At 36.8% G+C, this 16,559-nt stretch overlaps 1 protein-coding gene and 1 non-coding gene across 2 annotated transcripts in view; both read right to left on the bottom strand.

The window, feature by feature from the left end:
* Positions 1 to 16,559, bottom strand: part of LOC124362520 (gamma-aminobutyric acid receptor subunit beta-like) — a 52,202-nt gene that overhangs the window by 15,914 nt on the left and 19,729 nt on the right. The window contains exon 2 of the mRNA XM_046817097.1: positions 15,486 to 15,583. Coding sequence (XP_046673053.1) covers positions 15,486 to 15,583 — 98 coding nt within the window. The remainder of the gene's footprint in view (positions 1 to 15,485; positions 15,584 to 16,559) is intronic.
* On the bottom strand, positions 6,069 to 6,140 carry Trnae-uuc. Its single transcript has one exon. It is a non-coding gene; the product is annotated as a tRNA-Glu (tRNA).

Raw genomic sequence — 16,559 nt, 5'->3', positions numbered from 1 at the left:
TTAAGAGCTTTCTCTAACTAGGCAGTCCAGATTAGATCTGATACCTATGGCCTCAACTAAAAGTACCTCTTCTGGCCTAGTTAAACGCAAGATAGGTTCACGTGTGTCTGTCATCTCGAAAAGTCAAATTGAAAATGAATTATGAGTTTAGAAGGTTAACTCGTTCAACACTGATAGTATGACGACTCTAATGGTTAGCATGTTAATATACTGGTGGTTCTTTCAAATATTTATAAACTCCATAATCCTGAAATCTTACAAGATAAGCATCAATAATTGGTTTCTAAATGTGAACTTGGTCACTTACAATCAATTAGTCATACTGTTTAGAAACATATTCACTTAAATGACTCGGTAACCAGTGTTATCATACACTACTTTTCAAATTCTTAACGTCCTATTACAAGTATGAAACATTACAAAAAGTACACAAGAAAAAGATATTTCTGTATATCACCTAAAAATTCTAAATATTTTCAGGTTTTCTCTACAATGCTTATTAGCTGATAATAATCTTCTTTTTCTAAATGTAGAACGTTCACCATCTTGAAATCTTTAGAAATAAAAAAAAAAGTGTAAAGGTTGCTTGAAATGAAGAACCGAGTTTTTGAATCTGCAATAGAAAATAAGCGAGTTTAAAATTTGCACGTGGTTAATGAAATACATTCCTACTTGCATAAACATAATAAAAATCCATGTTACCAAATTAAACCAGCAATTATAAAAAGGTTCATAGAATACTTATTTTTAAGTATCATAATAAAAATATTGCAATGGCGTTTTCTGACTCATCGATAGGGAATTTAAGTTGGCATTCATTTCTGTTGCCAGACAGCGTGGCGCGAAAGTTGAGAGCGTTAGAAAACAATCAGAAGGAGAACAACAATGAAGCATCTGGCTGGCTTCCCGCCAAAACACTTCTCAGTTTATTGTCCATTCGCCTATCATCGGAGCGACGACTTTGTGACCGCGAACTTGGCTTTAATTATGGGTTTGCTTCATCAAGAAACTTTTTATTGGAGAACGCCTCTTGCTGTCAAAGTCATTGACCTATAGGTTAATTACAAATTCTCTCTGAATCGTGGACACTACCGTTACATCAATTTCAAAATTCTGTACCAAAAAAATCATTCCGACTTTTTTTATCAAGAAGTGCGTCAAGTTAGTGAAATTACAATATAAGGAATATTTAAATTTCCAAACATAAATAATAAAAAAGTGTAACAATAAGCAATTTAAAGGATATGTACAAATATTCAAATTTAATTTCTACACTGATCAGTGGCGTAGCTACCTTGGATGGCACCCGGTGCGGAAGTTGCTGGTGTTACCCCATCGAAAGTAAAAAGCAATACATTTTATATGACAAAGGTCATGGATATAATATATTTGTCTTTTTATTATCTATCACTATAGAATAATACACGTTTAACAATTCACGCCAACCAAACACAACACACTTCACGAAACAAATGAGAAATGTTGCAACTATAACGTCAAAGATCGCGAGTATGGGACGAGGAATCCCCTACGACAGTGTCAGGCTCTTTTGCGGGAATTGCCGAATTATACATAGGGCTGAGCTAGTGCTAGTGGAGGAATCCCCGAAAAAGAAATAATTTTTGTGCTATTGATTTATTTATTTTTTGGTTTGTACATTGTTCTTAAAGTTGAGAGACCGGGTGGGTGTCACCCCAAAAAAGGTGATACCCGGTGCGGCCCGTCCCCGCCGCCCCCCTTTGCTACGCCACTGATACTAATGACAATGTAACAGTTTAGAAGATTTTTTAATAGTTTTAGAAAAACATATTTTTCATTACATTCTTCTATTTACATATAATCCAATTATCCACTTAAAGAAACTATGATTCACATCTGAATGTATAAATCTGCGAGATGTGCTTTGAAGACTTCACCGCAATCGATTTGAACGATATGTATAATAATAGTTCAAACTTAATACCTATGTATCTATGCAATACTTATGTTGTGTTCAATGAGCACAGTGAATTTGAATTTACGGACTGTGTTTAAACGTCCTCGAGAAGACAGCATTCAGGTATATATTCTGAATAGCCATTGAAGTAAATAATAATAAATAATCCAATACATCTTTAGTTGTAGTTTATTAACAATAATATTAGGAGGTCAAGAGGCAACAGGAAGCGCTCTAATGCTTTCAAAATAAAAATATACTAAAATGTATCAACATTTTTATCAAGGCTTTCCTAATAGACAGTAATTTTTAACATTTCATAAGTTGGTTCTTACCATTAAATCTTAGTTAATAGTCTAGGATTAGAGAGCTAATTAGATCTGTAAAGTATAGAACCTGGTCATTATTAAAATCAATAGGGGAAATCTTGTTCCGAAGAAAGAAATCGAACGCCAGTCACGCTAGTTTTTGCGGAGTTCGAAATTGGAGGATATCGGAAGAGTTCCGGTACATATCTCTAAAGGAATAACTCTTTGGTTTGTACGGGTAGCTTTCCACTCGGAAATTCATAAAAAACATTCTGTAATATGATATTATAAAAAATTTCCACATCCCTCCTAAACCTGCTTCGTCTGGGATGTATTGTATACCGCATAAATCTCCGAGAGGTTACAGTTCCGTCACCTCCTGTTCTAGTCTTATGAGTGAAGATAGGCGACAGTATGTCAGTTCATATGACAGTTCAGTAATATGGTAGGCGCGAGTATAACATTCAGTTCAATGTATACAGTTTTGGCTGGTGTGGATTATTATTGGATTAGGTTTTTTCAATAATTTATTTAGTAACAACTACCATTCGAGAGTATTAAAACAAAAAGTTGAGATTTGGTAGTGAAATCGAAATTTTGAGAATGGACATATGCGAGATAATGTTTAAAACGTGTTGATAAAATTATCCGTTAATTATCAAAAAATTGTAACTGAAAACCACATGTTTTACATATTTGGCAGGGGCATGAAAAAATTATTTATAATACACGTTATAAAACCATAAAACTAAAGATATAGCAAATCAGAAACAAATCGAAATCAATGGCAGCCTATATACGCTATGCCAAAGGGAGTTATTTTTTATAACATACGTATGATTTACATATTATGGATACACTACATGTTTATTTTTACACGAAAGCTCTCAAAGCAGCACATTTAGTTGAGGATGCAGTTACAGGCTTGAAGTTTGTTTTCAAAATGTCTGCTGCGCTTCCTGGCTTAAACCCAATTGGCCAAGCGCCATCAGTGATTTCGGGTGTAAACTCACGAAGCTTAAAACATATAACTTTAAATTATAACGTAATAAACACATTAATTGTAACGCTATCCTTGAGACTTCATAAACATTTACGAATTAAGTTATATGATGCGGAGTTTACGTAATCTGCAATAGACAAATGTTTGAATAGATAAAGAGTTTTCCGCGAGGATTGCTAAATAAGGAATAAGAAGAATATTGGTTAAATCCTATATCCTATATTTGTATTTTATTGCATGTATGAAGCTGAAAGAATATCGAGAGGAAAATATGAAAACAATTGCAAGCCATTAAGATGTGAATTTGGTGCGGAATGGATATCATAAGATAGGAAGAGAAATGAGAGACTTTAAGGAGCACGAAGAGAGAAAAAGATCGAGAGAAATCAATAAAAGAGAAATAGAATTTAGGATACGTAATGTGAACATATTTTTCACTTTAGGCAGAAGCGTATGGAAGGTTGGGAGAAGTGAAGGGGAGAAGAAGGTACTTGGTGTTGAGCAGGAGAAAATAACAGACAAATAATAAACATTGTCGTACAGGACGGATAAGTGTGGTGGATGACTTACAGCGTATATCTTGACGGGAGAAAGGACGACTTATGGTGATGATAACGTGAAGGTAGCACACAATATTTTATTAATTTCCCCTTCCAGGATGTTTTAAGAACCAAAATCCAAAGTTTCATTTGTCTATTAAGTAATGAATGAGGCTATATTATAAACATAACTGATGTCATTAACAATTTAGGGAGCAACAAAGTTTTAATCGGTCTATTTGAATTCCATGCTAACAAACTGGCTGTATAATATATAAATGGGGTTTTGACCTACTTAATGTATAAAAAGAGGCCTCATCTAGTATTAGACAGTTGGTGAACACCACACTGCACACATGAGAGCCTTAGAGGTACTTGACACATGGAACCCCACGATTTAGTATTCACTAACTTTGATTCTCTGAATGAGTCGTCAACACTAAGGACACTTGCAGATTTTCAATACACATTAAGTATTGCGAATCTGCGTGGAAAAAGTATTACATTTCAGTTGTAGACAATGAGCCACTCAATTTTCATTTCAGAATCACTGAATCGAAGATTAATATTAAATAAATGTTAAGTGTATTAGTAACATGAATAAACGAAGGGTTTCACATTACTTTGGTTAATATCGAGGCGTCTTAAAGTATAGCACTACTAATCGATTATAAAATTAGCACCAAATTTAATTTTTCCAAAATTAAAAGCAAATTTTAAATCCTTTATTTTCAAGAATTATGAGGAATATGCCTAAAAATAAAACACTAACAGACTAGAAAGTAGTATTAAAAAGTCGAAATTTAAAGGCCCTAGAGTATTTGTTTGACATTCTAAGCATTAGACAGATTAAGCAGCATAGCATATAATTTGTACATAACACTCCAACAAAGTTATACAGGGTCCTCAGAGAAATCCTCGAGTTTTTCTTAAACTATTAATAACAAGGGATGATATTACGATAAGATTATAAAGATTATATTATAAAGAGTACTGATCAAAGTATGCAAACCTTTTGAAAATTCGCAAGACCCTCAGAATAAGATGTTATTGACATCGAAGGAGGAGATGTGTGTTCAACTCTCCCCACGCGATCCGAAGATCTAATGGCGGTAGCTTCGGGGTGATAATAATACTTAAGAAGGCAGCGCCAATAAATCTGATTGGCAAGTTTCTTGTTACACAGATAGCCTATGTGAAAACAAGCTCAACTGGTGTTGTACTCGTATAAGATATGTTTCAGAATTTGAATATTGCCATCAATGATCACATCTTTGGTAATAATTTGAAAAAGTTTACTTTCCCAAAGGATACCAAGACCCTAGACAATTGAAAAAGATCTGAATTGTTACCTATGATCCGTATATACTAGAAAAAGATAAATATATTCATTCGTAATTCGCAAACCTTGAATGTAGAACTAGAAACCGCTGAAAAGTAACAAAACCCCTTTGACCTGAAGAACATCAACTACATATAGCATCAAAACCAAACAAAAGCAAACTGATCACGTTCAACCCCTTCCTAGGATTGCGCCTATTTGTCTCCAAGAAAACCTGCAACTACCCTTAGTTTATACCATACAAAGTACACGAAAAGATCTTCTGTGTCTATGTCTTGTGATTATCCCCTTGGCATTGAACAACGATTACTAGGGTGTCCAGTATTGTCATGTAGGCCTTGGACTCCACCCCTTCGTTTTCAAATCCCTCACAAACAATCTTTACTTATAATTTTTGCTATAGAAGTCAATTTAGGTTACATTCAATCCAACCACACAGAGTAGTTGCGTAAAAGACGGGTTGGCTTTATCGCTGGTCCTTTTTACTTCTTTTGACTAAACAAAACCACAAATTTGACCTTACACTTTACATGTAGAATGTACATGCAAATTTTTAAAACAATAGTTTAATAATAGCCGGCGTAATCGTTATGATACAAGGGAGATGTGTTGATACAAATACATTACAATTGATAGATTAGAAATTAAACTAATTAACAAATAAAGTGAGTAGCTATACAAATCATAACAATCTAACATGTGAAAGTGAAAAAGTACTTTAGCAATATAAATTTTAAATATTACAACGTTTGAAATTATTCAAGTAAATATATTTGTTAAAGATATTCAACATTTATTGGTGTAAATTTAGCAAAAGACAAAAACAATAAGGTTCATAAGAATATACTATATAATATATTTATGTAATATAATATTTATTACATAAATATTATATGTTATAATTATATACTTTTATTTCTGGGACAAAACAAAATATCAATTCCCATGCCGGGAATCGAACCCGGGCCTTCTGGGTGAAAGCCAGATATCCTAGCCACTAGACCACATGGGACGTGCCTGTTCTTGGGACACTTATAGGTTCAATATATATTTTACAACTAAATTGATAGTATTAAAAAACAAAACAAAAACATAATTATGGTAGATACAATAAATTCTGAAAAAAATGGTTTGTTTTTTATAAATGCCTTATTAAATATAAATCATTTGTAATTCAATATTATTATTCTTTGTACGATTTTAGTAGTTAATAGTTCATTTAATATATTTATAACTCTAATAAATTACTTAATTTGTATTATTGATTTTGGTCGTAAATAAGATAAAATAAAGTATTTAATTAATCAGTTCAAAACTGATGAGAACTGTATGAGGCTTGTAGGCTACTCTCCACTCCAAGACACAATTTCTGTCTAACCCAACTAAAATACTGATTTTATATATATTTAAATCTACCACATGATAATGTTGCAGACGTTGGGCATATTGTGCTTAGGCATGGTTGCTGTTAAAGTCGAATGTCTTTAGAATAAAAATTATTATTTCTAGTAATAATAACTAATAAAGCTAATAAAGCTAATGTGACTAATAAAGCTACAGATATCGAACTTTGCACATAGGTTATGACATATAAGAGAAAAGCGCAAAAACAATAGTGTGATTTGCCTTAATATTAACACAATGGCGCCTGTTGAAAAGTTTTTATGTAAAAAAAAAGAAACAAAACAGTATAGTCACCCACATTCTACAAGGTGCTAACTGTTTTGTAATTTGTATAACAATTCAAATTGCACTTTTTTTTAACGAAATCCGTCAACGCATAAGTGCGACAACTTTAATCAACTTGTAAAATAAAAACTCAAATACTAGAGAAATAATACTCCAAACATTGTTATTGATGTTAACGATTTCAGTTTTCATTGATAAAAAACCAAGGTATGTTTGCACAAAGTCGAAATCAACAAACATTATTTTCAGTTAAGCTGATTTGACATACGTAATTGTTACTCCCGGCTTGTTATGTTTAAAGTGGTCGTGCACGCTTATGCGTTGATGGATTTTGTTGAAAAAAGCCAACATAAATATTTGAAATATTACAAAGTTTGAGATAATTCAAGTAACTTTATTATGTGAATAATAATTATTTATGTAGTACAAATTTGGTTATTAGGAGTAGATAAATTATATCAAATCTAAACTGTTATTTTATATCCAGTTTTTTTACATTTGGATACAGAACACTGATACTACAAATAATTATAACTACTTTCCACAAACTAATGTAGATTATGTGTAGTTTGACTACTTTGTTTTATATTGATTAGGTATACACTGTTATATTTTTGAAATAATTTTAATTTAATTGAGTTTAGTTCAAATGCCATCTTAGGAGAACCTCAGTGTTGATTAATCTAAACTGAGATATACGATCCAAACTCACTAATGACTCTAGACTCTGAGACGACTAGCGCCAATTGATCGTTAACTGTCTTCAGAAGTGTATTTGGGACACAACCAGCATCAATAACGGGTCGTCTGGGTTCCTGTATCATCTTCACAGCAAGCGAACTATTCAACACATGCTCTTATTATACGCACAGAACTCTGTTAGGCATACATGTAATGGCCTTGACTTATGTGGTACTGCCTTGCAATAACCACCATGAGTTCTCTGTGTCTGACCTGTACACGACCATCGTGAGTCCTGTAGTACTGACCTTTACACGACTACCAGGGGTTCTTAGGTACTTGCCTGGATACGACCATCATGAGTCCTGTAGTACTGACCTTGACAAGACTACCAGGGGTTCTTGGGCACTTGCCTGGTTACGACCATCGTGAGTCCTGTAGTACTGACCTTTACATGACTACCAGGGGTTCTTGGGTATTTGCCTGGATACGACCATCATGAGTCCTGTAGTACTGACCTTGACAAGACTACCAGGGGTTCTTGGGCACTTGCCTGGTTGCGACCATCGTGAGTCCTGTAGTACTGACCTTTACACGACTACCAGGGGTTCTTAGGTACTTGCCTGGATACGACCATCATGAGTCCTGTAGTACTGACCTTGACAAGACTACCAGGGGTTCTTGGGCACTTGCCTGGTTACGACCATCGTGAGTCCTGTAGTACTGACCTTTACATGACTACCAGGGGTTCTTGGGTATTTGCCTGGATACGACCATCATGAGTCCTGTAGTACTGACCTTGACAAGACTACCAGGGGTTCTTGGGCACTTGCCTGGTTGCGACCATCGTGAGTCCTGTAGTACTGACCTTTACACGACTACCAGGGGTTCTTAGGTACTTGCCTGGATACGACCATCATGAGTCCTGTAGTACTGACCTTGACAAGACTACCAGGGGTTCTTGGGCACTTGCCTGGTTACGACCATCGTGAGTCCTGTAGTACTGACCTTTACATGACTACCAGGGGTTCTTGGGTATTTGCCTGGATACGACCATCATGAGTCCTGTAGTACTGACCTTGACAAGACTACCAGGGGTTCTTGGGCACTTGCCTGGTTGCGACCATCGTGAGTCCTGTAGTACTGACCTTTACACGACTACCAGGGGTTCTTAGGTACTTGCCTGGATACGACCATCATGAGTCCTGTAGTACTGACCTTGACAAGACTACCAGGGGTTCTTGGGCACTTGCCTGGTTACGACCATCGTGAGTCCTGTAGTACTGACCTTTACATGACTACCAGGGGTTCTTGGGTATTTGCCTGGATACGACCATCATGAGTCCTGTAGTACTGACCTTGACAAGACTACCAGGGGTTCTTGGGCACTTGCCTGGTTACGACCATCGTGAGTCCTGTAATACTGACCTTGCACGACTACCAGTAGTTTTGGGGTACTTGCCTAAATACGATCATAGTGAGTTCTGGTTTTAACACTGCTACCGTGGAGTCTGAGGTATTGGCCTGGGCACGGCCGTCGTGAATTTACACACACACACACACACACACACACACACACACACACACACACACACACACACGCCTGTGACTAATAAACAGACTTGAGAGCTATCTCTGATCTTCTATGTCACTTTCATCTCGTTATGCGTACTCTTGTTGGGAGGGGTTTGCGATTTAACCGTATATTTTACCGACGATTTAAATATAACTTTTGCAATGAATTATAATTACATTTTATACTCCAAAGATTTTTGTATGCATTCCGCCGGTTAAACGCATCTGATACAGTTAAATGCTGTACTATTCCTTCACAAATATTGACCCATGACCTATTGTATAATTTTCCTTCCGATATTTTTTCTTTTTGTTAATCACTGGACGTTAGCATTACAACTAGTCTATATTTCAACATGAAGACTCCTACACAATAATGAAATTATGAATCACTTTATTAAGTTATGGTCTATATAAAATTATTATTAACGTCATATCGAAAAGATCGGACGATCTCCTGATTAAGTGATATGTATATTCGGTAACTTGAATGTTGATTGGTACTTGAATGCTTTGCATTCCCTTCGCCGTCTTTGTACTTGTTGAGTAACAATTGACAAGTGAACAAAATGGTATTTATTTCTTTGCGTTGGGTTAGCTAAGGTTGAGTCTAACAGAAGAATTGCTTACGGGCTTCCTCAGTTCAGTGAACGAGGAGGGATTAGACCTTTTCTATTACACTTATCGCTTTAAGTATTAAGGTGTTTGGTAGTTTACAAGGTTTGAATGACAATTTCCAGTTTAATGAAAAGCATCCCGTCTCGAGTGAACCGTGGATTGTGGTTCATGTAGCTTTATTCCTAACCATAAATGGAGAGCCAGAGTACCATATTTAACGTAAGTAAGTAATCTCTCTCTCTCTCTCTCTCTCTCTCTCTCTCTCTCTCTCTCTCTCTCTCTCGCTCTCTAAAAAGCATAAAAGGGAGTAATAACATTTATAAGGTCAGTTATACGCCAAGTAGCAGAGTTGTCTCAAGAGAGACAAAAATATTGTTAATTTTGTGGTTTTACTAAATGTCAGGCTAGTTGAAGATTATTCATACATCTCCTTACAGCCACAATTGCAACAGCATTGTTCTGAGGTGAATCGTTCGACAACGCCAATAATGAAATTGTTTCTAAATTGGAAACTTCTGGTATTAGAGACATCGCAAAGCAAATCTCACTACGTACTCAATGTATGAAAGTTTCTGATGAAACAAACGATAAAGCAGATTTCTTTCCATATACTAAAGGCGTTTGACAAGGGTTGATTCTTGTCCCTTTGTTGTTCATTTTATAGGTCAATGATGTTAATCTTGATTTGCCAGCATTGTATACTTCAGTTTGCTTACGGCACTAGGGTGGCGCTTCACGCGGGATCACTTACAAGTATCAACATATTTGTACTATTAAATTTAATAATATGCGTTTATAACGGTTTTAACAAAAGAACCTTAGATGTTATGGTTCACAGCACGTTGAGAAATTATATAGAAGAAAACTGTACAAAATAATAGTTATATTAGCGGTTTCGTTTCACGACCTGTTGACTGAAGTTGGCTCTCCGCAGTGAGTTAGACATATTTTAAGAATGTATTGTAAGCAATATTGTGTAAGCAATATTTCGACGTGTGAGCAGGAAATTGTAATGTTAGCAATGACACAGGCAGTAACCCTAGGAACTATGAAAAACATCTACATTGAGAAAACATTGCACTTTTCTCTTCACAGATTATGGAATATGTAATTAATGATTTTGATTGATTTATTATGTTTTACTCCTTTTGTTTTCTAGTTTTGACATAGATCCTTCACTTAGTTTGTCATTAATTTGACCTATTTTTCTGAACGCAGTGATATTTGTTCTTATTGTACTGATTGTCAAGTGTCTGAAATATCTGAAGGAAGAATATTTTGTGTCACTGCTGCGCTGGAAAAATCCAAATAAGTTTTTATACTGCAGAAGAGGGGCCTTTGTTTGGATGTGGTCTGAGGGAAGGCGGCAGGGAGATCTTTGACCGCAAGAAACTGCTACCATTGCTTTCTCTTAGGCAGTTTTGCGTACTAATTTATACTCTTTGAAAAATAGAATCTTTATAATTAACCATAACCATTTTACCAGGCATAAATCAAGTTCTATAGTTTCGTAACACTATTCAAGGAAATTTCAAAAGTCGATTGATAGTCCAGATACGAACGTTTTAAATGACGTTAATGTAGCAGGTAGTGACTGTAAAAGTTACCACTATTATAAGACTAAGCTAAAACCATTATTTTTAATGACTTCGTGGGTTTTTGAGCACCATCCAATAGGAGTAGAGACAATTATATATCTTTTAAGTAAATAAGACAGTACAGTAGATGTTTATTACTTTTACATTAGATTAATGAAATAAAGTCTTATTTGGCTCAATAAAATAAAAAGTGTATACGAGAATAAATAGATTTTAAATGGAATTGAATTGGCGGGAGAATGGGGATTGAGATTGGAGATTGGGGTTTGCGTTCACCAAGCGCAGGAGGTAGCACTTGAGTGATCGACATATTTTGATGTCACTAACTTGTATCAGGGGTTGGTACAAGGGAAGAGGGAAGATTGAAGCTGGCGATTGTGTAAGACAATCGGAACAAACACACACACACTGGATTATTGTTCCGATACTTCATAGACACGATTTACATTGCATCAACTATGTAAAAACGTGTTTTCCAATGATTTCATATCAGCTGTTTTGGAGTTCAGATGGAACTGAATTCCGACGAAGGAAGAAATTTTCAATCTTCAGTGTTCTCACGGATTTGCGAAGTACTGGGATTGCGCAAGACAAGGACGACAGCGCTTCATCCGCGATCTAATAAAATGGTAGAAAGGGCGAAAAGAACTTTGAGAAGATATCTAACCAAAGTCATGACTGAAAATCAGTGAGATTAGAACCAGCACCTTCACTTGTTTATGATGGTGAATAGCAGCTATGTCAGCGAAACTACGAAACAAACACCGGCAAGCATCGTGTTTGGTCAAGAACTGCGATAACCGTGCGACACAGTTTGGCTGCAAACTAGGAGAAGACTTATCCGGAGAGGCCCAGCTCCGGAAGCGGCTAGATGAAACTCATGAGAGAGTGCGTGCTGGATGTTGGCGTGCCAACATCCAGGACATGAGTGAAGGACGATACGATGTTCGAGCTGATAAAAAGAGCTATCAGCAAGAGGACCTTATATAACCCTCGAGGATGCCATAGATTTTTGCCAAAATTCCAAACATCTTGGGAGGGGCAGTTTGAAGAATAAATGAGGTCATATATCGGATGAAGAAACCACCTAAAGGGAAGATTCGAATTTTTCGCCTCTCTCCGTACCATGGGGACAACGGAAAAGAACAAAGCCGGGAAGTTCGAGCTCTACAGTCAATCGCCACCGATTTTGACGAATTCATGGCTAACCTAGGATCGGATAAAGGAATCTAAAGTGGCAACGGTGACTTGGAAATATTTTTTTGCTCTTCTAAACGCTACTAACCTGTATCAGGGGTTGGAACAAAGAAGGAGGGAAGATTGGAGGCTGGTGATTGTGTGCGGCAATCGGCAGGAGTTGGCACGCGAGGAAACGAAATATTGTGGTATCACCATAGCCTGAATAAGGGGTTGGAACAAGGAAGGAAGATTGGAGTCTGGTGATTGTGTGCGGTAATCGGCAGGAGTTGGCACGCGAGGAAACGAAATATTGTGGTATCACCATAGCCTGAATCAGGGGTTGGAACAAGGAAGGAAGATTGGAGGCTGGTGATTGTGTGCGGTAATCGGCAGGAGTTGGCACGCGTAGGACCGAAATATTGCAGTGTCACTAACCTGTATAAGGGGTTAGAAGAAGGAAGGAGGAAAGATTGGAGGCTGGTGATTGTGTGCAGCAATCGGCAGGAGTTGGCACGCGTAGGACCGAAATATTGCAGTGTTACTAACCTGTATAAGGAGTTAGAAGAAGGAAGGAGGGAAGATTGGAGGCTGGTGATTGTGTGCGGCAATCGGCAGGAGTTGGCACGCGTAGGACCGAAATATTGCAGTGTTACTAACTTGTATAAGGAGTTAGAAGAAGGAAGGAGGGAAGATTGGAGGCTGGTGATTGTGTGCGGCAATCGGCAGGAGTTGGCACGCGTAGGACCGAAATATTGCAGTGTCACTAACCTGTATAAGGGGTTAGAAGAAGGAAGGAGGAAAGATTGGAGGCTGGTGATTGTGTGCAGCAATCGGCAGGAGTTGGCACGCGTAGGACCGAAATATTGCAGTGTTACTAACTTGTATAAGGAGTTAGAAGAAGGAAGGAGGGAAGATTGGAGGCTGGTGATTGTGTGCGGCAATCGGCAGGTGTTGGCACGCGTAGGACCGAAATATTGCAGTGTTACTAACTTGTATAAGGAGTAAGAAGAAGGAAGGAGGGAAGATTGGAGGCTGGTGATTGTGTGCGGCAATCGGCAGGCGTTGGCACGCGTTGGACTGAAATCACTTCCGCTCCCTCGCTTCACTTCCTTCAGTATTTTTACGCCCGCCCCACTTCTGGGCTGCGACAGGTGCAGCATACCTCCAGTATCAGCGTTTATATTAGCTACTTTGGCCAAATGGACGAAAACATATGTCAAATACAGACTGCTTTGCAATATAAAGTTTAATAAGTTGGGATAAACTAGACGAAGTTTAATTCACATCATTTTGCACATTCCCCGAAGAGGTATGGTCACCATTTATCTGAATGAAAACTTAAAAATATAATTGAATCTATTTTAGTACGAAACATAATAAAATATTGTTAAATGTGTTAATAAAGCAAAAGTGTTATTTCATTTGTGACGAGAAAATATAGTCTGTGAAAGCAACTTATATAACGTTGGCATTCAGAAGATAAGATGGTTTGGCATATAAACTTTAAATATCTAATTTTACTTAACACACTTTTCAAATTTGATCTTCTCTTAGTAGCAAATGATGCAGTAACTAAAAAAAAAACAAAAAAAACAGATGTGCCCATCGCCAATAAATGAAATTAAGTTCCCATCGATGGCCATGATAACAGATAAACGACTATAGGATTATACTCTATGTTTGTTTTTCCATAGCTATGATGAAATATCAGATCAGATGTTCAGAAAGCGATACTTATAGTAAGTAAATAAGACCTGGAAAAAAGAGTAGTTCAACTTGTCCCAAAAGTAACAAGAACAACTATCAAACAACCGGTATTAATACTGCATGTGATGTCCTAAGTTCTATAGAAAGAACCCAAACAGTATAATATGTACAACAGTTCTGCTGATATTCTGCCATAGGTATGGTTTGGTTTTAGAAAACATCTTATTTCATGTATTACTCTCGTTATCGTGTTAAGCGAAATTAACGATGATAGAAATGATGGCGGGCATAACTCACTTAGACTCTTAATGTTAGATGTCTCTCGGCATTCGACAGCAAAGTTTAAATACGATAGCATTACAGCAGATTGTGTGTGCTGGATGGAGTCTTACATTAGAAAAGAGTTTAGGTTACCATAACGGTGAGTGTGACATTTTACCCTCTTGTAAGGGAGCTTGATCTGCAGTAAAGCACTTGCTTTGGACCTACAGAACTTAATGTTTACTCAAACACCTTTGCACGATCCAATAATGCACAAACAATTGCCGTTTACAATGTTATATAAAATCAAGATAAAGAATGAAATAAATGTTGACTTAACCGCAATGAACGAATAATGCATATAATAAAAATGTAATCAGTAATGTTAACAACTGCTTGGTACATCACCACTGATGTTGTACCGTACTTTAGTGTTAGCTGCATGCGAGTGAATCGGAGATAAACTGATTCGTGATAAGATTGCATTGCTCTGTACACGTTCAGACCCTTACTGCCAGAGTCAAGATTCATGTCATAGAGTCACTTATTTTATTAGTGGTTCTATAAAATTTAACTACATAGCTTTTGATAATAGTGTATAGAATCTATAAAATGGGTAGAGAAATGGAATGCCTCTCCTGAAAACTCCAGACGCATGGGGACATCGCACTTTACAGTAAACAAGATAACCGATTCAATATAAACAGTTTTTTTATTATTTCTAATGGATTCCCCGAGTGAGAAAAAGAACATGGTTGACCAATTTTGAACTTATACAAATTTAATACTCTGTTCTGTAAGAATAATGCTAGTAGCAAAATAATATTTATTTGGTTTACATAATGTTTTATTCTCAATTCAGTTTACGTTTTATTGGCGTGGTTGCACTGAAAAACAGTATAGTGACGAAAAGAAGTTAAAAAAGTACTTTAGTTTATTTGAATTCTACCACACCCAGAAAAATATAAAATACTAGAGAAATGTTGGTTATGTGTTTGTTAATCCACATCAAACCTAGGTTAATTAATATTATTACTACGGTGACTTACCGCCGAAATTAGGTCTCAGCCGGATGTCGTAGCCGTCCAGCAACCGTGAGATAGTCTGGGTCACGTTAGCCAGACGATCTAACGTACTCTTGGTAGAGCTATAACATAACACCAAAGGATTAGTTGATTTACCGAAGAAGGTATATTTAAGTTAGGTGTCGTAGCTGTTCTGCAACCGTCAGATAGTCTGGGTCACGTTAGCCAGACGATCTAGCGTACTATTGGTAGAGCTTTGACATGACACCAAAGGATTAGTTGATTTACCGAAGAAGGTATATTTAAGTTAGGTGTCGTAGCTGTTCTGCAACCGTAAGATAGTCTGGGTCACTTTAGCCAGACGATCTAACGTACTCTTGGTAGAGCTATAACATAACACCAAACGATTAGTTGATTTACCGAAGAAGGTATATTTAAGTTATTTGTCGTAGCTGTTCTGACACCGTGAGATAGTCTGGGTCACGTTAGCCAGACGATCTAACGTACTCTTGGTAGAGCTATAACATAACACCAAAGGATTAGTCCATTTACCGAAGAAGGTATATTTAAGTTAGGTGTCGTAGCTGTTCTGCAACCGTGAGATAGTCTGGGTCACGTTAGCCAGACGATCTAACGTACTCTTGGTAGAGCTATAACATAACACCAAAGGATTAGTTGATTTACCGAAGAAGGTATATTTAAGTTAGGTGTCGTAGCTGTTCTGCAACCGTCAGATAGTCTGGGTCACGTTAGCCAGACGATCTAGCGTACTATTGGTAGAGCTTTGACATGACACCAAAGGATTAGTTGATTTACCGAAGAAGGTATATTTAAGATAGGTGTCGTAGCTGTTCTGCAACCGTGAGATAGTCTGGGTCAAGTTAGCCTGACGATCTAGCGTACTCTTGGTAGAGCTATAACATAACACCAAACGATTAGTTGATTTACCGAAGAAGGTATATTTAAGTTAGGTGTCGTAGCCGTCCAGCAACCGTGAGAAAGTCTGGGTCACCTTAGCCAGACGATCTAACGTACTGTTGGTAGAGCTATAACATAACACCAAAGGATTAGTTGATTTACCGAAAAAGGTATATTTAA

Source organism: Homalodisca vitripennis, chromosome 5 (assembly GCF_021130785.1).
Source record: "Homalodisca vitripennis isolate AUS2020 chromosome 5, UT_GWSS_2.1, whole genome shotgun sequence".
NCBI lineage: Eukaryota > Metazoa > Arthropoda > Insecta > Hemiptera > Cicadellidae > Homalodisca > Homalodisca vitripennis.
Note: the sequence above shows the minus strand (reverse complement) of the source record. Positions and strands in the feature narration are given on the sequence as shown.